Below are 22,434 nucleotides of genomic sequence, written 5' to 3' on the forward strand. Positions count from 1 at the left end.
GGTGGAAGGTGAAAGGAATGGGAATGAAAGCAGGAAAGAGCAGGATAGAGACTGGAGGAGAATAGGGAGTTGTCTGGAGTAGTGCTTTTGGGGTCTTGCCTCCAGCCTTCAAATTTGTATGGGAATTCTCCTTTCCCAAACTTTATGGATTTAAAAAAAAAAAAAAAAAAAAAAAAAAAAAAAAAGAGTCCCCCTAAAGTTCTTTTCTAAGATCAAGCAGCACTGATCCTAAGCACAAGTCTTTTCATTTTTCTTCTTTTTCTGACTGGTTCAGGGGACTAACAGCCTGCCCAGTTTCTACCTTTCACATAAGCCAATAAGATCTTATTCTTCATGGTGAGAGAGGATTTGGTTAAGGCATCTAAATCTCATTTTCTAAGTGTCAGAGGACAGTTTACATACCAGGCTCTGAGGGCTTTTCATACTCCCTTGGCAGAAAGAACATTGCTGTCCAATGATTTCAGCATCCATGACTGAAGGACAATCCCTTAGAGAAGAGAACAAATCACCAAATGAACACATTGAAAACAATTTGTTTTAATGTGGTTTCTTTGGTGGTGGTGTCTGTTTTTTTATTGAGGGGGATGGGGTGTCCTTTTTTTTTTTTTTTTTTCCTAGAGAAATGTCTCTGAAAGTACATTAATCAGTTATAAGCACTAATTAACTTTCAGAGAGATGTCAAACAAACAGCACAGTAGAAAAAAGGGATCTTGTATGTTAAGGTGAGACCGAATGCTCATTACAAAGTTTCTGTCAGTGATGAAAAAGAATTTTTCAAAATCACTGTGTATACTGCTCAGAGATGTACTAAATCCTTAGGGTAATTGGAAGCCCAGGGACAACAATCCTGAGCAGAGTCCATTCCATCCCTCCCCACATCATTTTGTCTCAGTGGCCCTGTGGTGTCCAAATATGACTCAGCTCCCTGCTGACTACACAATCACTGTCAGGTGCTTCTTACAGCAGCCTTGCAAGGCCACTGTCACAGGTTCCCTGGGGCTTTTGCTGCCTGTGCCAGAAGATGTCTCATGACATAGTGGGGCATTTCACGCCACTTCAAGTCCTTGCCTTGCGACACGGGCCAAAGAGTGTCTAAGCATCTTCCCCTCTTCGCTCAGCTGCTCTCAGCAGGAGGCAGAACTCTTGTGTCATTCTTTGTTTTAAGCTGATTGCAATCCAACTTCCAAGTTCAATGGAAACTACGGACAATGTCAAGCAATACATCTTAGGGAATGCTCACAAAAGTATATATTTTTTAAAAATAGCAGCCTACACAAGCTTCCACTAAAACAACTAGCTGAGCAGATTATCAGCTTTTTATTCCAAACTGAATTAAAAATACATATTAATGTCTTCAGCTGATGTTTATTTTCATTGAGTCTTGAATGTTGGGATAGTAGTTGAAAAAAAAATGTTTGTCTGTACCAATATCTAAGAGGTCAAATACAGAACAAGGTAAATAGAGGTTAAACAAAACATAAAGTGATTTTATATGAGGTTCAGCTACTGGAAAATTAAATCACGAGGGTATAAATAATGGAAGCCCAGATGTTTTATATGAAAAATTGTTAAATAAATCACACTCTTTTTAGCAAAGTCAATCAAGTAGATATATTTGAACTTGGGTAAGACATGACAAGTACCACTTAGAGGATTCTCACTAAAAACTACATCATGCAACAGCAAAAGCCTTCAGTAGATGGGCTGCGAAATTTTTAAAAGTCACCTCAAAAAATAGGAAGCACTGGTGTATTTCCATTATGATAAAGTCTTTTAAGAATTCTCAGCATTAATCAATGTTTTTCAACTGTATCCTAAAAGTAAAAATGTAATAATAGCTGATAAAGTGAGATAAGGATTAAGCACATTGTTAAATAGTGATAAGTAAATCATGCAGAATGACCTGTACCTTTCATTTGCTGTGCCCATTCAGTCAAAATGTGTTTTCCATGGACAATCAGAAGTACAAAATCTATGAAATGTCTCTGCAGGCCATATCCAAAAAACAGGGAAGGGGAGTCAAAAGGAGGGCACTGTATTCTGGAAAGCAATGACAGGAAAGGTCAGTAACTCTGAAAGTCAGACTGATTGAACAATTGAACATGAGCTCCCAGCAGTTTCCCGTAACAGAGAAAAAAAAAAAAAAAAAAAAAAAAAAAAAAAAAAAAAAACAAAACATAGTATTTGTACAACCATGAAAAAAGTGATTGAAGTGATTGAAGACAGCGGATGAAGTTCAGCTATTTAATTTATTAAAAGGGTGTTGAAAATCACTCAAACTGACTGACAACTGAAAAGTAAGATTGAGAAGTAAAGAAGCTGGTTCAGCAACAGACTAAAAAAAGCTCACTAGTGTGGCAAGAAGAGACTGACTTGTATAAATGTCTTCACATGAAGGCAATACCAAATATCAGATAGCTTTTAATCAGACTAAACAAGAAGGATGACTACACTGATTTCAGCTGATTTGACTGATTCAATTGGGGAAGAGCAATGTGTTTGCAAATGCAGAGGCACAGAGCTGCTGTTTTCCAGGGAACTAGCACATGCTCCATTTCTTGAGGTTTTCTCACCAAAACCAATATGGCATAAAGTAATTTCAAATCAACTTACTGTAAACCTGTCTCATCTAAATTCACGTGAGGTGCATGTTACCCTCACACTGCCCCCCAAGGGCAGTTACAGACCCAGAGAAGTGGTCCTGCCATGAGCTAAAGGAGTTACCTCTTGGGAGATAAGGACTCTCTCCTCTATCTTGGGAGATAAGCTCTCACCCCTATCAAATAGGATTCATATGGCACCTAGCTAATAAAGCTTCATTTTACCTAGTTTTATGTATCTAAAAGCTAGATGTCTATTTAGCATGTACATGTCTGAACCATTTTCACCCTTAGCAATTCCAACAGCCAGAGGAGAGAAACAGGTACGGTTGGAGAGCTGTTCTCTGACAATTCTCAAAACAATCACTACACAATGAAGAAATCATGCTTTGAAAAAATCTCTGAGCTGATTAAAGGAAGGCAGGCAGCTGACTGGCTTGTACTTGGACAATAGCATTCTAGACTTATAAATAAGGGAAGGCCTGCCTTAGCCTTCCTGAAGAGAATATTAATATTTATAAGCTGCTGTGAAAATAATACCTTAGAGACAATATTATTAGGAGCTATATGAATAGCTATGATAAATGACATCAAAAAATCACAGTGTTTAAATTTTTGCAAAGCTCTAGGGTAAAAAGAAAATTTAATCTTGAGAGACTAAGGAAAATATTCAGACAGTGGGCCAGATTTCTGAATGCCACAAGAAGTACCAAATATATTGACTCCATGTACTCATTCCTTGGTGGCAAAGACAGCTTAAAAGACCTCCCTCTGAAACAAAGTGGGGATTTTTTGGTTTGTATTCCATTTTAAGTGGTAATTTTTCACCACTCTTGCTTGTAGTATGGCAACAAAGTTGTGCCAGCACAGTTGGATGGGGCACTGCATAGCTCTGAAATAGCAGAGGACAGCATAGTCAACTCAAGTAAGATAGGCGATCCATGTGGCAATCCAGTTACGACATGGAAAAATGGTGTGACATCTCTTTTGACCAAAAAGTAGAGTCTCTCGTATCTATACAAACTCTGGAGACAACAGTTCAAGTGACCACCCTGAACAGCAATGTAAAGAGCATACAGCAGTGGGTTTCCTGTCTGCTTGGAGGAGCAGATCCTTTCATAAAGATGTATTCTTATTTAATTTTTCTTGGATTTTGTTCCAGCAGTCAGATGGAAAGGAAATGTTGCACTTCCTTTATAGTAAACCTTTATAAGTACTCTGAGTGACCCATTCTGCAGTCTTTCCTTATACAAATAGAGTTTATTCCTGAAACACAAGGCAGCAAAAACAGTGGCCCCACTACAAGGATCAGATGTGACTATAGCTAGCAAAGCCTCATGTCATCACATCAAGCAGCAAACTTCTGTCATGTGCTCTTGCACGCGCCTGCCTGTCACTCCAGCCACGGATTCTCAGCAATTCTGCAGCTAAAACCATGTCAGAAAGCACTACATCAACCACCACCAAAACAGTGGTGGTTTTGCAGAATGTGATGGTTTGTGCAGAAAGCTTTGTTAGGAGGCAGAGGAGATTTGAGTAACATATTAGATGGACTGGAAGAAAAAGTCTCTTTTTTTGCTCAGGCAAATTATACTATGACTCTTTTATCTTTTAGACTGTTTTTCACATTATTTATTTAATAGAATCACAGAATGATTTGGGTTGCAAGGGACCTTAAAGACCATCCAGTTCCAACCCCCCTGCCATGGGCAGGGACACCTCCCACCAGTCCTGGTTGCCCAAAGCCCCATCCAGCCTGGCCTTAAACACTTCCAGGGATGGGGCAGGCAGAACTTCTCTGTGCAACCTGTCCCAGTGCCTCACCACCCTCTTAGTAAAGAGTTTCTTCCTTATATCTAATCTAAGTCTACCCTCTTTAATTTAAAGTCATTACTACTTGTCCTACCACTGCACTCCCGGATAAAGAATCCCTGCCCAGTATAACTATACTTGGTTATGGCAGTTCAAATTGGAATGCTGCCAAAAAGACCTCTTTAGCAAGGTCTGTGTTGGATATTTGAACAAAGCATTTTACTTTAATAAACTTCCCCTCCTTTGACTTGAAAACACATTATGGGGATTTCCTCACAATGTTATCAAGGAGCTGGGGTTGATTGGAGGGAGGGGGGAAATAAGTATCTTTACCCAACATGAGATTTTACATAGTAAATAGCAGAGATATTTTTTGATAAAACATTAGAGGCTAAGTCACACAGAAGAGACTCAAGTACATTATGACCATTCTCTGTACTGCATTTGCAATTTTTCACCCAGTTTACCAAATCTTTCTAATCAATATCTCAGCTGATGTTTCAATGTAGGTTAAATAATTTTAAAAGATTAAAAAAGAAGTTTATATAGGACATATACATATTGTATGTTGACATGTTTATAAGGATCCATTTCAACAAAAGGGACAGCCCTAAACATGAACTGGGGTATTCAAGAGACAGAAACCTAAATGATAGAAATAACAGCAATAAGACCACTACACTGATTACCATGATTCCCTCTCATGCAAGCACTGCAGGGAGAGCAGGGCAGCCTGCAAGCAGGCTGTTGCAGCTGGCCCTGAGCTGGCCAGGCACCACAGAGCAGGACTTGGATGCAATTCTGGATCTGCACTACAAGAACAGATTTGAGCACTCGAGCTCAAGTATAAACCTACAGAGCCTATTCAGCCTTGCCACAGGAGTGTGATCAGTCAGAGCAAGCTTTTCTGAGAGGGAATTATGTTAACTCCCAAGAGAGAGCATTTAGCTAAACAGTTATTTTAAGACAGCAATTACATTCATTTTTATTTTACCTACCTAATTATTAAGAAAAGATGTCAAAAGGTGGCAGGAAATGTAAATTTAAAAATTCCTAGAGCAGAACAAAGTATTAAAGAGCAAAGTACTGTAAATAGTCTAGTCTTAGTTTTGTTGCTAGGTTGGGAAATTGCCCTTGCTTAGGTAGTTAACTCCAATTAGAATGTATTTACATATTAAAATTATCTGCAAATAATATGAATAAATATAAGATTCCAAATTCCAGAATTCCACATTTTCTTTCCCGGGCCATTTTACTTTTTACTCAGAGACATTAACACATCTTTCTCTTCCCAGTCCATTTAAGTAGAGTCTAAGCAATATCCTGTCTCCAGTAATTTCTCCATTTCCACAGATGAACCTGTGTGGCTAGAAACTTTGAGCACTAAACAGTCATTAGAGTGACAGCTTCAGGCTCCAAGCCTGGTGAGCCTACCTGGTGTGATCTGAAGTTATGGTACTTATCCTTTTCTACCCATTCACATACCAATTCTTTTTCTCTTTGCAAATTGTTTTGTTCCTTACCAGTAGCTCAGCTGAATCTTCCATTCCCTTTCATTTCACTATGATTATATAATCCTTTTTAATTATGTTGATTATCTCCTACATAAAATTACAAAATCAAAATAACCTAAGCTATGGCAGCAGCATACAATCTAGACCCTTTCTGAGCCAACTTAAGCTGTCGTTTCCCTTTTCTTATGTGTTCGTCATAAGAAGGGCCTGTCATGCTGGAATGCTCTTGCCACTATCTTCTCTGAGTGGAAGAACTCCAACATGACATGCATTTTTGCAACAGGTAAGGCCTCAGGCAAGAGATACATCAACAATGTATTTTTTCTGTCCTTCCCAGGAAAGTGAGAATTTTAAAACCCTTAATGTCATAAATTTGTCTCTGAAGAATGCAGCCTTGCCTGTGCTTTGAAACAGAAAATCACTTTCAATAAATATCTAACATACCATAGAATAAATATAATGAATTAGTCATTACTCCTTACCATACTGTAACAGCTTTCCTGAAAGCCAGGCTTTATTAGCATTATGAAGAGGTGTTGAGACAAGGATGAGTGTTCTGGGGATTATTTCAGTGGGAAGCAAAGATGAAGCAGTGGCACATCCTGAAACACACTCAGGGTGCTGCCACCAACTCTGCATAAGACCCTACACATTCCTGCAGTTTTGTTTGTAACTCGACAAAGAATTACCTAATAAATTAGCAAAACATTTGGCTCTTTTTCTCTAGTTGCTCATAAACATGCACATTCTTAAACAGACTCATGGATTCAGTAAGTCTGTAAGAAAATAGCTCCTTTATATACTTATTTTGCCATTAAACCAAAATAAGATTATTATGCAAAGTAGTTAAAAAAATGCAAGAGACATTGAATGGTGTTAGCAAGCAATGGTCAGTATCAAAATACTTACACCCCGAGGTTCAAGTCATGAACTGGCTTCAGCTGGCACAATTTGATCATTTTGAAAACTGTTTTACTGTTCTTTTTTCTTGTTCTCATCTTGTCAGCTCACAGTTTTCATTACAGTTTCTGCCCCTAGGTGTAAGTGCATGTGAGTAGGGGATATCTATAGCTGGGCTCTGAACTCACACACAAACTCATGTAGCTCCAAACCATCAATAAACATGCACGTACACAAACATGTAATCTGTCATAACAGGATCTGCAGAGCAGAAACTAACATGCAGTAATGCTTAATATTATGAATTGCTGCAGAGAATATCCAGTCATATCTGCAAATCTAAACCATATTTTGCTTTTTTATGAGCCAATTGAAAAAACATATGTCATGCATATGGTCTATGGGGAAGCATTGCATATAGAACAGCTGCTAACTTAAGGAGTTATAACAGAAAAAGAAGAAAAAAAAAAAAAAAAAAAAAAAAAAGGTTTTATTTCCACCACAATTTTCTCATGCTTGTTTTGTTTACTTTGTCAGATATGCCCCTGGACTAGTCATCCCTCCACCACCCTGGTTTCTATTTAAGACTGCCAGCAAGCTAAGAGGTCCCTTGGTTCAAACACTATTTCAAACTGTGCCTTGCTCAGAAGGAACTGTGACACACCTGGATGGAAAGAAGAGTTCATATGAGCTTTAACTAAGCTACACTATTATCTTCTGCAACAGTGAAAAGTTTCCACACCTGGTGGGAGAGACTACTGTGTACTCTCCCAGCCTCCAGTTGTCCAAGGGATGGCTGCTTTTATAACTCACTATGATATAAGAGGTACACTGACAGATGCTATAAAGTAAATTCATCCTCACTCATCATTGAGATACTGTCATTGAACAATCACTGAGAATGTACTGAGCATCTAGGTGCCCTTTCTTTCTGATAGCTATCACACTTTCATCCCTTGTTATTAGCGTAATTATTAATAATAATTAGATGCTGCTCTACTGACAGACATGCATTCACATGCACCAAGTCTAACCTGAGGTCTCTTTGAAGTCTTGACGGAATAGCAGAGAGAAAGTGACTTTGTATTATATTCAATACATACTTATTCACTATTTTATTAGGACCTAAGGATGTATTAATTATATATTAAATCTCCTCTGCATTACAACAGAAGCATTTTCTTCTATGGCAGATGTCAGTATTTGCTTTTAATAGGATATTAAAATACCAAGTACTATAACAACCACAAATGCTCTATGGTGGTTATCACAGCAGTCATGTGAGGTGTGGTAGCCATAATTGCTTACCAAAATCACAAAGTGGTTGAGGTTGGCAGGGACCTCTGGAGGCCACTTGGTCCAGCCCCTGCTCAAACAGGGCCACCCAGAGCAGGCTGCCCAGGACCACGTCCAGGTGGCTTTTGGAGATCTCCAAGGAAGGAGACTGCACAACCTCTCTGGGCAACCTGTGTCAGTACTCCGTCACCTGCAGAGTACAGAAGAGCTTCCCAATCTTCAGAAGGTATCTCTCATGTTTCAGTTTGTGCCCATTGCCTCTTGTTCTGTCACTGAAATGAGCCTGGGTCCCTTCATACACATAGACAAATTCCCCCCAAGACTTCTCACATCTAGGCTGAGCAGTCACAGCTCTCTCAGCTTTTTCTCATAGGAGAGATGCTTCAGGTCCTTAATCATTTTTTTGTGGCCCTTTGCTGGACTCCTTCTGGTAGCTTCACATCTTTCTTGTACTGGTGGTGATCAGAACTAGACACAGTACTCCAGCTGTGGCCTCACCAGTGCTGAGCAGAGGGGAAGGATCACCCCTCTTGAACAGCTCACAACCCAGGATAATGTTAGTCTTTTTTTGTGGCAAGGACACGTTACTGAATCATGTTCATCTTGGTACCCAGCAGGACTCCTGAATTATTTTCTGCAGAGCTGCCTTCCAGCTGGGTGGCCCCCAGCATGGTTACCTGGCCTTGTTCCTGCCCTGGTGCAGGACTTTGCACTTCCCCTGGTTGGACTTCATGTGGTTACAGTTCATTTCTTCATCCCATCCAGGTCTCACTGGATGGTAGCACAACCCTCTGGAGTGTCAGCCACTCCTACCAGTTTGTGTCTCCGCTTCTCAACTTCTCTGTTTTGTTCTTCATGGGATGATTTCAAACGGAATATAAAATATGGCCATAAAATATATAGACCTTGTTTTGAAAATACATCCCCAAAACACTTGTCCACCAACTAAGATCAACAGAATAACAGGAAATACATTGTAGCTGCTTAGCAGATACCTTACAGCACCTATTAATATTTATAGTGAAAAGATCGCAACTGGAGCTCTCTGAGAAAAACAGTGAAATAACAGCATTGAGGGTGGGGAATTTCTCCTGCGCAAGTGCTGCCTTTCTCCTGGAAAATCACAGCAATGAAGAAAAGAGGGAAAAAAAAAAAAAAAAAAAAAAAAAAAAAAAAAAAAAAAAAAAAGGAAAGAGAGAGAGAGAGAGAACAAGGTTCTGCCTGTATTGGGGTAAACCTCTGTCCAGGCACTCGGGATGGGATAACAGTGCCACTTTGGTGGTGGTATTTGTAACAGATCAAGTCTCTCTCCCTCTTTCTTTCTGTCATTCAGGTGTCATTTATTAAGAGGCATTTCCAAAGGAATGATGCTGGTCTGTCCTGATGGTTATTGCTACCATGACGTTATTCTCATGACAGCATTGAAATGCTATCCGTTGAAATGTTTCTTACAGGAACATCAAGAACAGATTTACTTTGCCATGTTTGAGAAGGCTGACATTTCCACAGAGCAGCACTGCTCATTTGCAAAACTGAGACTGATTTCTAAAGGTCTGTACACATCTCACAGCTCCCGCAGGACAGCAAAGTACGCAGCCTAGCCCTGACCAGGAAGCTGACACCACTTTACAGTAGGACACCCTCCAGCTGCTGGAACACAGGAAAGCACTGAAGGGAAAGTAAAACATTACCAGAGAGACAACCAACTTTATTACATTTTATCCGTCTGTGCTGTAGGACTAGAGTAGGCATCTTCGTTGATGCCCTAATACATAAGAAAAGCTTTGAGCAGATCTTTTCATCCAGATTTTGTCACATACCAAAATGCTCTTATCTGTTAAGTATTTCATGCTATATCAGCCTATCAAAACTCTTTTTACCCCACTCATAATAACAGGCACAGGGACCATACAATACCAGGGAGCTTTGAAAGTCACACCTTACATTTTTGTGGATCTGTGAAGATATGAGAGATATTGCAATTGTCATAGACAAATATTAATAGATAGAGAAGGTTCCAGATCCCCTTGGAAAGAGTAGGTACCCAATTCCTTCATCAGCAGGGATCTGAGTAGGAGGCAGTGAGGCCCATGCTAAATTTGGGCTAGGAGCAATGACCATGAGCATCACCCAACATTAATATCAGCACTGTGCACCTCTGGAGTCATCCAGCAGTACTAATTTGGTCTGACTCAGACATGGGCACATGATTGCAGTTCTGGCAAATTAGTCAGACACCATGCACTGTACTCTTTTAGGTTGGCTCTGCGCCAGGGGAGGAGGCCAGGGCAAGACACATTGAGCTGACTCAACAAAAATTCCTGAACAAAGATGCACAGCATTTTGGATCAAGCTTCAGGAGCCCTCAGCCCAGCTGCAAGCTGTTGGCATATCAATAACCCCATTAACTTGATCTGTTACTGAGTTTTAGGAGGTAGGTTTTTAGCACCTGCAGAACAGAAAGCTCTGCCAAAAGGAGAGAGAGGAGAGGCCACCAGCACTGTGGATGAGCAGGAGAAGAAAGCATCTAGGAGATGCCAGGCACAGAGGGGTCTGCAGAAGGTGGCTATAAATAAAATAAGCATCTCTATTTGTAACTTGTAATCGTGGCATGGATATTATGATGGCTCTCCTCCTTCCAGCCCACTCCGTCATTTATACTCACTGCTGGAAAAATGATCACCCGACTGCAACTGGAGAGCTCAAAGTTGCACTTGCCAGTACCCAGCAATCCTTTTAATGCAGTTATCCAGCACTACCATGCCACATCTTCCAGCTGCACTGTTTTCCTCAAGCTGGTCTCAGAGTTAAGCCTCTGCTCTGTTGTTGCCAAAACTGCACCACAGTCATATCTGGCTGAAGCCCTGAACTTTCAAAAATGGGGACACAGAATATGTGGTCAATACAGAAAAGCCTTTCAGGGTGCTGTCCACCTCGTTTTGCCACAGTGGGGCAAACTGCTCCTTGCTCATGTCAACAACACTGATTTTAAGAGAAAGATGCTAACAGAAACTGGTGAAGAAAGCTTGAGACTAGCCTTTCTTTCTCATTCCCAATCCTCCACAGCATGAATGAGATGGCTGTAACTTTGGTGTCTAGCTCCTGGCCTATGTAATATAAATTTGGACTGAGATGAATTCTACAGTTCAACAAATCCAAAATATATTTTTAAGTCTTGCTTGGTCAGATACAAAGTCTGGAAAATGTCAGCCCAAAAGCTTCAGTAACTAGAATAAAAGGAAACCATAATTCAGTCAATTCAGCATTACTTAATGCAATGGAAAATACTGTTTCCAAAGCCCAAATCTGTTGCCTTTTTATGAGTTCCTGTCTGTGCTGAAGCCTATAAATCCTAGATTGGACAATCTTGCCTGAACTGCAAAATATATTAAGCCAAGTTCAATTTGGTTAGGCAAGAGCAACACGCATTGAAATCAGACTTAGAGCAAAAAGGGGTCCTACAAATCAGCTGCCCTGGCATTGACGACAACTTGTCATGCAAGGATTGATAAAATCTTCAATACAAAGTTATATGGAAGATTAAGTCTGTACTCAGGGGACCTGGATCCTTCAAAAGCATGAAACAATTTAGAAAACTGAGGGGATACATTTTCCCCAGGTATTTAGGTAGTTGGAGATGCCAATATAGCACTTGTCTACCTCATTACGCAGCTAAATACCTTTGAAAATGTAATCTTCAGTCACGCTCTCAAAGGAGACAGATTTCTAGAGGTGCACAGATGTCCAGGAGGTTTACCAAGTGCCTAGCTGTTTAGTTCCCATTAAAATCAATGAGAGTTAAGGGCCTCATATAAAACCATGTCGATCTGCCTAATTAAAAAACATAGCCCCTAAGATCATGCGTCTTGTTCAAACCAGTGAGGTTGCTGCTCCTGCAGGCTCTCCAAGCTACACTTTGGCTTTCCATGACAGAATCCCCGGGCAGCCAGCAAGAGCACTGGGAAACTGATCAAAGGGGAAGAAAACAGGAGAGGTTTGAGCCTACACCAGGCTCCAAGCTTGTAACAGCGGGGAGCAACCAGTCCCTATAAAAGCTGATATTAAAACAGTCTAGGCCAGTGACCCCCCCAGTCATATTTGCACTGTTTAAAGCAAGATATGGGTTCTCTTAGACCATTTTAGAAAGTGTTTTTCTTTAAACAGTGATTTAGGATGAGTTGCCACTTCCAATTTAATCACCCTTTTTTATATAATATAGTCTGGTGCTTTGCAGCTGGATAATTAACCTTGATATTCGTTCAGACTTCAAGACACAATGCTCCCATGGCTGTCAATTAGCTGACAATGCCGAGCATATGTTGATGGAAGATTTTTGTGTGACCCCGGCAATATGGCATTTGGGAAATTTCAGTACCTAACATGATCAGCCTGATGGAGAAAATCCTTCACAAATTACTCTAACAATTTTAGAATGGAAAGTGAGATTGTGAATTTGTCACTGGAGTAGTTTCACGAAAAACTTTGAACATTGAAGTTTACCCTACTTTCTGTTATTGAGAAGCTGCTTTCTAAAATATCATTCCAGATAATTGGCAAGCCTCCTTTTTATCATGGTCTCATACAGCACAGAGCACAGGGAAAGTACCTTGATCTGAGATACACATAGAACCCACCATTCTTTTTTTTTGGTAATGTGAAGCTAGAGGCAGGGTTATAAACGATCATTACTTTTTTTTTTTTTTTTTATATGAGGTGGTGCAACAAACAATGCAATATGAAACTGGGACACAAGGGGGAAGGGACAGTGGCACTTTACTTTTCCTGCTGAATTCTTTGCATTTATAATGAAGAGTTACATCTTTATGGTAACAAGATTAAATTGGTGGGCAGAAAGAAGCTCGAATCAGATTATTTTCATATAATCCCGCAGTGGGTCACATTCTGCTAGTGCCTGTGCTAACCCCGCAGTCAGGCAAACATTCATCTTGAGAAATGAACAACCACATTCAGGACTTTTAAAGCAGCCAGAACAGTCAACAGCTAAAAAGAAATTGGCTCAGGCACAGCCACTTTCTTTTTTAAACATTGTTCTTCCATCCCAATGAGAATGGGAGCTAATGGCATAACTGAAACATTCTTGTGGAAAAAGCCAAGAGCAGCACAAGTCACTTCTAGGTTAGAAACTCTGGCTTGCATCAAACAAGGAACAGCTGAAGCTGAACCGAATCCTTTTTCACAGGCTAGCTAGAGCCTGTTGTGAAAGTACCTAGTGTGAGTCTAATTTGACCTCCATGTTTTCAAAGCACATCACCTTATCTGCTGAGAGAAAATAGCAAATAAATACACAAATAAAAAGATATTGATCTGTTGTGCTTTTCCCTAGGTTTGAGAATGACATCACGCTTTGGGCATTTTACTGAAATATTCTGACAGAAAAAATACTGACTACTCCATTTTCTTCATAGGGTCAACATTACGAAGAGGAAAAACGGGCTTTGAGCCATGAAATAATTGCACTCAATAATCACTTAATAGAGGCCAAGGTGACAATAGATAAGTTGTCAGAAGACAATGTAAGTATTTAATTATGGAGACATCTTGAGGTTATACTCAGAAGTAAATTAGGCAATGCACTTCCTATGTAATTATAGAATAATTTCTTATTGTTTACATTAAATGTAACATTACCTACAGTTAAAGTTCATGCTTGATGTTCTCATCATTTTGTAATTTTGACTCTTCTAAAGTTAAGGGGCTAGAGTGAATCTTTTCATTGATACTTTTTTTCCTTATGCCTAACCAAAACCTGATTAAAAATATATTCTAAGAAATGGAAATATTTCCACAATGAATTTGCCAGTGGTCTAGTACAGCAGACAAGTAGAAGTGCATGCTCCAAGGTATGGCATGAACATGTCTCAAGTGAGGATTCATCATAAGGCTTTTAGGCATGATGTAGAACCTGACATTTCCCACAGTTCCTCTAATCTTTCAGTATTTGCTCACTGACATGTGTTGCCCAGCATGAGAGAGCTCTGCTAGTAGTGAATAAGATTGACCAAACCTGGTCACTCAGATTATCACAGAGGGAGACAGGTTTTCCCCAGCTATGGTTCACATTTAACACTTTACCTATCTCTGTGAAATGAAACAGGGTATATATTTTGTGATTGTCACCCTGCATCTCATTAAACGGTGCTGGAACATGCGGTCTGCAACTGGCAACCGAGCTCATGAAATCTTTCCAGGGACAAATCTAATATAGATAGCAAAGAAAGGAAAGTTGCAGACATTTAGTTGTTGTGCCATTCCTTAGACACTTAGTAAAAAAAATCACCTACAGAAGATGTGTTTCTGTTAATGCTTACTCTTTAACACATTGCCATCTTCCCATATTTCACACGAAATCAAAGCAGGGGTCATGCAATTAACAGGTCTGATGCAATTAACATGTCTGTTGATGTGAATTGTGCCTATGTGATTAACCATTTTCTAATGCAAACAGAGTCCACAGTATGATCTTTGATCTCTACAGAAACTGTTGAAACAATAGATACTTCATAATTCCACTATCTGTAACTAAATGAACTTGGTAAACTCAATGGGCTAATTTCAAGTTTTAGAAGCACACCTATAAATCCAGATTAATGTCATCTGAAATCAGTAGAGTTATTTCATATTTAAAATGGAAGTGAAAGAAATGGTAAAGCTTTTATAATAAGAATTCATGCGTTATATCTACTTCATGAAGTCAGGTTTGAGCCCACATCTGAATAATTTTTTTCAATATTGATAGCTTTTTAAAGGCAGATTAGACTGACCTGGAATAGAGTACTCTCTTCCAAGACATCAGAATTATTGTGAACCATGCTGAATATTACACTACAGTACAGAAGCCTCAAATACAAGTATTATTGCTTCACAATTGATGTCAATTCACAGACAAAATTCTGCCCTTCGTTATGTGGTGTCACTAATAAAAGTAAAGGATAAATTCCAAATTTTAAAATAAAGAACTATGAAACAATCAAATAATACTATGTCTAATAAGAGAGGATGTTAAACTGAAGATTCCCACCTGGGGAAAACATGTTTTTATCCTGCCAGTATTTCTTCCTCCAACTTTATTTCCCCCTGTTCCATTGGTGAACATATAAAATGATGCTTTTGATGCAAAACTATATTTTAGAGAATGGAAAACACTTTGGGCTTAGGATCTGATTATTCTTTTTCTTGCCACAGATGTGACTAGTTACCATCCAGGTAAATATTTAAGACACAAAGTCTGTCCAGCCACACAGTGTGCCCTAACATGTTGAGAACAATGTACATGTGGCACATCCCAATCACATGTAATTTTTTTGGTAGTAATTTTTAAAGTAGCTAAAAATAAAGTGCCAGAAATGCTTTTTGTATTCTCCATGACAACCACTTCACAGAAACAGAGCCTGAAAGCTTTTAAAGAAAAGATTGGATTTTGGAGTGATTTAATTTTTGTGTCCCATAAGGGACCTGGGGTACGTGTCTATGCTATTCATTCTACAGCAATGTATTATGCATTTAATGTGCATGTAATGTGTCAGAATCACATGCATGTGCAACAGATTTTGCTTCTAAGTTGAATTCCTGGATTCTTACTGCATCTATTTTAAGGAATAAAGATAATGTCTTCTAACGTAAAATTTAAACCTACATAAGTGAAATCTATCTCCCCAGTACATTTAAAGCAGAAAGTAGCATGTTTAATGTTCACACAGACAGATACACACACATGGAAAAAGTTTCTAAGGGTCCTTGAATATGAAGACATAAATAAACTAATGTTCATGAGAAAAATACATTTACCCACATGCCTCACAGACTCCCAGGAACATCTTGTTGAGCCTGTTATTGCAGAATACATTTAAAATTATATTTCTAAACAGAGAGAGTTTCTGCCTGCCCTTTTCAAAGAAAATGTATCCATAAAGGAACAAGTAAAACAGCAAAAATGCACATGCGATGAAATAATATTAGCACCAGAAAAAAAAAAAAAAAAATCCATATTTAACACTTTTTTCTTATAAATATTTTCTAATTTTTACAGGTTAATATGGCTTAGCATCCACTGTCATTTATGCTTTGTCTGTCTCAACTATTCCCACCTATAAAGTCAACTTGTAAAGCCAACTTAATTTTAATTTTTAATGGCACCTTGATCAGAAGCAACATATAACTTACCTCCAGAAACTGGTTGAAGGACACAGTAACAGTCATGTATATTCAATTAAATTAAGGTGAAAAATGAGTTAAGGGCAAATCCTTGTACTGCATCTTCACATTAGATAGGCTGTGAGACCCATTCAATACAAAAATAGTTTAAATGGCCTGCTAAATTCTCTTTTTCCCTTTGTAAAATTCTCATGATAGTTTCTTACCCAAGGAAAATATGCTGTTCTTTAGCATCAAATGTTTGCAGAGAGATTTAATGTATTTGTCTCCAGAATTTACATTCTGGAAGACAAGAAAGGAGCCAAGAACCAGCAAGAAAATTTTATAGGACAAAGGACATTTAAAATATATACAATTTATATTTCTACAGTGAATTTCTCCCACAGTCTCATAAGATTTTTTCATCATTTTATAAAGTACTATCTCAGTGCTGATCTCGATAACACTCAGTAAAATTTGACAATTCTTAAATTTTCCTTTTTGCTTAAAATATCATGCTTATTTTAGCCTTCATAGCTCCATGCATGTTAACAGTATAGTCAAGTTCCTAATGGTAAGTATGCATCTTTTGAAATGCAGATTACTGTTCTATAGCTACAGTTTTAAATTTCTGGTAATTTTATAAACCCTCACAAAGCAAAGGGACAAACTCCTCTGCACCACACAAGAAACACAGAATCTTAATGATTTTAAAAGTTAAAGTATGCTTCCAAGTTCCCCGTCAAATTCTAAAACAGTCCTTTTCTTTTTCTTTATTTTTTTTTAGGAGCTGTATAGGAAGGACTGCAATTTAGCTGCTCAATTGCTCCAGTGCAGCAAGAATTATGACAGGGCACATAAACTTTCTGAGGTAATGTGACTAAACCTGATGAATATTTAAATAGATAAATAAATGTTTTATAGAAAATAAGTTATTTTACATGTATCAATTCCAGAATGTTTTTGCCCTTAAGGTTTTGATTTTTTTTTTTTCATTCTTCAAGCAAGTGGAAGGGTGCTGCTATTCTGTGTAGCAGGGGAGGGTGCTGACCAAATCACAGCTGGTAATGTAACTTCATGGTACTCTTTTTTCCCACAGCTCTGCTGTACAATAGAATGGGGTCTCTGCTGACCATGTTGAAATGTAAAGGTTTTATTAAAACCAAAGTGGTGAGAACTCTGGACTGCAAAATGTTGGTGTTGGGGAGGAGAGGGAGAAGGGGGAAATTACAACCTGTAGGCATCAGAGATTCTGATATAACCAGCTTTACTCCTGAAGCTATTTTCCAGTCCAGCTAATTTATAAACCTGAATTTTAAAATAGACTGACAGAACAAATATCTTTTTGTAAAGCAACCAGAGCACTGGATGATTGATTTCCAAGGTGTAAGCTTTAATTAATAATCTTCACTTCCAAGGAAGCTAGGCATGAGAAACAAACTCCTTAAAGGGAAGAAAATGTTATCTCCATGAACAAGGCTGTCTTTAGTGAAGTAGGACCCTACTCAAATCAACAGCTCCTTCCTCATGTATATTTACTTGTTGAAGGTTGCAAAGAAAAGCTTTCCTTTTATCAGTTCTATCAGGTTACTGTCCCTCCAAATGGCCTCTCTTGTGAGATTCTGTGACAGAATTATGTCAAAATTGCATGTGAAATATATAAACCACCTCTAAGCTAAGAGCACTAAACAAAACTGACAAAGATAGATCAATACTCTTCAATCAAATGGGCAATGATTTCCTGGAACTGAGATAAAACTTCCAGATTAACCATCATCCTGTTATTTTTTCCTAGTAACTGACTTTCCTTAGCAACTCATATCCAGGAGTCATCATCACATTATTCATACCAAAAGGACCCTGCCTATTAGTAAGAATTAGGACCTTAAAGTTACTTAGTTGTTCACCTGCAGAAAACCATCACAAATGGGACCTCCCATAATTTCACAGACTGTAATACACTTAGATAAATGGGAAGACTTCACTCCTAACTCCAAGTTTTTATTAATGTAACAAGTGTGAATGCATTGTCACAGTCACTAAATTCCTTACAAGCACAATTATTGCCTGTTGAAGTATTGTATATTATCCAGAAACCAAACTACAGTAAAACATAGTAATGTGATAGCAATCTCATTTTAGTAATTTCAGTTTCCAGTATAATCACAAAACAAAAAAACTTTTTCTTAATGCATTTCATAATCTAAAAAATGTATACAAAATGGACCAAAGAGTGATGTTACAGGATACTAAATGATAGTTGACCCATACAACAATTTCATATTAAATGAACCGTATTTCATTTTGTCACTTTTATGGCAATTTACAGCAGCCCTATTTTACAAACCATTTATTCAATCTTTGTTCCATCCGTACTTACTCTGACTAATATTGCTGTCTGCTAGCAGATTGGCAATATCATACTCTTTATTTCCAGTGGAAGATATATGAGATAATTATCAACGTAATGGTTATTCTAAAATAACATAGAAATTCTATTGGTTGAAAAAGCTCTCATCCTACTCCAGACTAACAAGAGTGCCATTTAACAGCATGCCATACTGAATACACTGAATTTTGGGGATTAAACCAACTTTAATGTCTTCCCAGTTAAGCTAAAAGAGAGACTTCACACTCTATATAATATTAGATCATTAGAGACAATAGACACTTTGAGTTCTTCTTGCCTAAAGAGAAAGGCTGAGGGGGGACCGCCTCAATATTCAAAGGGTTGTCTCTTCTAGAGAAATAAAGTTAATATGGGAGTGTGGTAATTGGGGATAGAAGAGTAACCACTATCTATTTGGTAAAGAGCAACTTGATTTCTCGTTAATAATAATAATAATAGAACCTAGTACAGTGCAGCCAAGAATTCAGGGGCTATATTCTTAAGTGGCACAAAACATGGATATCAAGGGAGCTAACCTTGTCACAAAGTCACAAATCCAGTTACAAACTTAGCCCAAACATGAGTTCCTTGATTTCCAGCAAGAAATACCGAGGGAGAGATCTCATGCAGCAGTCACTTGTATTCCTACAGGATCATCAGTAAATACTTGAAATAAGCAAAGCAGAAAAAATACGGTTAGTATCATGCTTAGTTATACCTATGTAAGATTTACCTACTGGGCTTTTGAGCTGCACCACAGAATGCAGTCTTTCAATCTCTTCTGGTGCACATGAGAGGATGGCAGGTGGAATCACTGCCCACAGAGCCAATCCCATCTTTCCCCAGAAACTATATGATTTTTGATGCATAATAGATTTATGGGTTAATTTTGAGTGGTCCACCACAGGAATCAAAATGCATCTTTGGGTTTTAGCTCTTGTTTCTGTTGGTGCAGTAAGAAACTAGAAAAGTTTGCAGCTGCTGGAAGAGGAGGGTATGTTGAGAGGCTGATAAGGATGCTCAACCTGATAAGCAGGGTCCAAGTTCTGGGGTAAGGTACCTGGTTTCATTTGCTTCCTCCCAGCACAGAAACACTCCTCTCACAGCAACCAGTACTACTGTTGTAAGTGTCAGTGAAACCAACTATCCTGCCTCTTCAAATAACATCATTTATAAAACACAGCAGTGAAGGGCAGGAGATAATTTGGCTCTGGGCTGGATGCAAGAGAAGCTCAAAGAAAGGCAAAAGAACAGAATATATCTGACCTCTTCCTCTTCTTTCCTCACCCCAGCAGAGAACTCCACACACCAACTTCAAATCATACACATGCAGTCTGGAAAGTGTTGCTGTAGGCTATAATTCCCCACCTGCCTTCTGAAGGTCATTGTTTACCACATTCCTTAGTTCATTTCTATCCAACTTGAATTAATTAGGAAGCAATCCTTTCAGTTTCAGTGTTTTCCATGAAAGGAAGCAAATGAAGACTTCCAAATGTTAAGTAAATAAATAAAATTAATTTGATTACATTTGTTTTCAGAAATGCACAGAGATTGTGGCCATCACATTAGTCAAAGAGCCATATATGGTGAGCTATGTAATGTCATAAACTGCACTCCTCTATCAGTGTTGCATAAGCCCAAGCAGACACCAGAACTGATATGCACCTTTTTCTCCTATCCCCTCCCTCTCCCATCTCTTTGTATTGCAGTTGCCATCTGACTTTCAGGAAAGAGTCAGCATCCATCTGGAAAAACATGGGTGCAGCCTTTCTGTCCCCTTGTGCCACACATCTTACGCGGACACCATACCCACTTGCGTCATTGCCAAAGTACTGGAAAAACCAGACCCAAACAGCTTGTCTTCACACTTGTCAAGCCCCTCTACAAGGGAATTTCAGGACTCTGCTGGAAAACTTGGGCAAAGGCCCCAGTACAAGTCAGACATCTACTGCAGTGACACTGCCCTTTACTGCCCTGAGGAGAGGAGGAGGGAGAGGAGGCAGAGTGTGGACACGCAAGTGAAAGATGTGGGGTTCCTGCGGTCCCAAAACTCCACGGACAGTACTGTCGAAGAAGATGGTTTCCATTCCAGCTTCTCTCACGAAGCCTTCCCAGAGTATATTACCTCTTTGCCGACCTCCAGCTCTTATTCCAGCTTCAGTGTCACATCTGAGGAGAAGGAGAACGCCCAAGCCAACACAATGACAGCCTCTCAGCAAGCGATCTACATGAGCAACCGCGACGAACTCTTTGAAAGAAAGTCACCTGCAGGTTACGAGCATCAGGGAAGCCCAAGGTTTGCCAAGTCCAAACCTGCGCAGCACATGGAGCTTGCTGATGACAATGAGAACTCGCCCACTTTCACTAGGACTCTGCCTCCTTATGCAAACGAACCCTTTCATTTCTCAGCCATGACACCACAGCAGGCTTTAGCGAATCAGAAAATGAGCACCCACCTTTCAGAAGAAGACTTGCCTGGGCGATGGAGGCAATTGAGCGTGGAGGACATTGGTGCATACTCTTACAGGAACACTGACAGGCTATCGCCCTGCAGTTTTTCAGAGCAGTACTACAGCAGCCCAATTAAAAAGGGAGACAGTCGAGCAAGCCCCATCTATGCCAGCTACAAAGCAGATAGCTGCTCAGAGGGAGATGATATCTGCCAAAGCAGACTTGTGGATTCTTGCTTCCTGAGAACAGACAGTGGCCTGAACATTGACATCAGCACTAGCTGTAAGCAGGACAAGTTGCCCACTTACAAAACAAAAGAATCAAGAGACCAAAAAAATGAAAGGATCACCGTCCAGTTATGCAGTAGCAAAAACATTGAAAATAGCCCAGTGTTGAAAAGAGAATACGTGGACGTGAGCCCCAACAGCTCGGCAGAATCCCTCAATCAGAGTTCGATGGAGGCCTCAGAAATCCACCAGTCTTCCATGGAGCAAGGAAGCCATTCGGGTATTCACAGCAAACAGCAGCAGTTTCAACGGACTGGAAGTACTGGCTTGAGTCGGAAGGACAGCCTTACAAAAGCACAACTATATGGAACCCTTCTGAACTAGGCATCTTCCATAACTGCAATAAGACAACACACAAAAGGAAGCAAACAGCATTTGATACTTCTAGTGAACATAAGGTTCTCAGAAACAGGATTATTATAAAATATATATTCATAATGGTACTATATGTTTAAAACAAAATCTCTCCAAAAATGTTATACAGCACTTTTCACTTAACATCCTTTCCACATGGGAGATCATCCCCTCCCCTCTTTTATAAACCTGAAATATTTTTATAAACAAAATGGTATTTATTATACTATCCTAAGCTATTTGAACAGGATTCTTTTCCCTTCAAGCAGGTTTCTTATTTATTTTTGTGCATGAGGCCATCTGTGCCTAAACTCTTGGAGGAAAAGGGTACAATCATGACGGCAGTGACAAAAAAAAATAAATCCACCTGATAAAATACCATAAAATCTCATATGAAAACAAAACTAACAAGAATGGTGAATTTGAAGAAGTATATTTTTTAAAAAGAATGGAATTGTATCTTAAGTTATTTCATACAAATGTATTTATGAGTGACTAATGTATGCACAAAGTGATACCAATATTTTGTTCTTTTAATCCACTGTGTTTCTGCTTTCCTATTTTTCCTTGTATACTACCTCAAAAGTAATTGAGGGTTTCTTTGTCACATTTTCTGTAGGCTTGCATTTATATTGTCTAAAATGCATGCAGTGTCATAATTAATACTGTATTTTGCATTA

General features: G+C 38.9%; 1 protein-coding gene across 2 annotated transcripts in view; it reads left to right on the plus strand.

Moving 5' to 3' along the window:
- BEGAIN (brain enriched guanylate kinase associated) overlaps nt 1–22,128 on the plus strand; it is a 117,751-nt gene extending 95,623 nt beyond the window's left edge. For both annotated transcript variants that reach the window (XM_032188249.1, XM_032188251.1), the window contains 3 exons: nt 13,549–13,656; nt 17,061–17,144; nt 20,372–22,128. In XM_032188249.1, the coding sequence (XP_032044140.1) occupies nt 13,549–13,656; nt 17,061–17,144; nt 20,372–21,724 (1,545 nt within the window). In that variant the 3' untranslated portion in view covers nt 21,725–22,128. The remainder of the gene's footprint in view (nt 1–13,548; nt 13,657–17,060; nt 17,145–20,371) is intronic.
- Nucleotides 22,129–22,434: the final 306 nt, after the last annotated feature.

Source organism: Aythya fuligula, chromosome 5 (assembly GCF_009819795.1).
Source record: "Aythya fuligula isolate bAytFul2 chromosome 5, bAytFul2.pri, whole genome shotgun sequence".
In the NCBI taxonomy this organism is placed as follows: Eukaryota; Metazoa; Chordata; class Aves; order Anseriformes; family Anatidae; genus Aythya; species Aythya fuligula.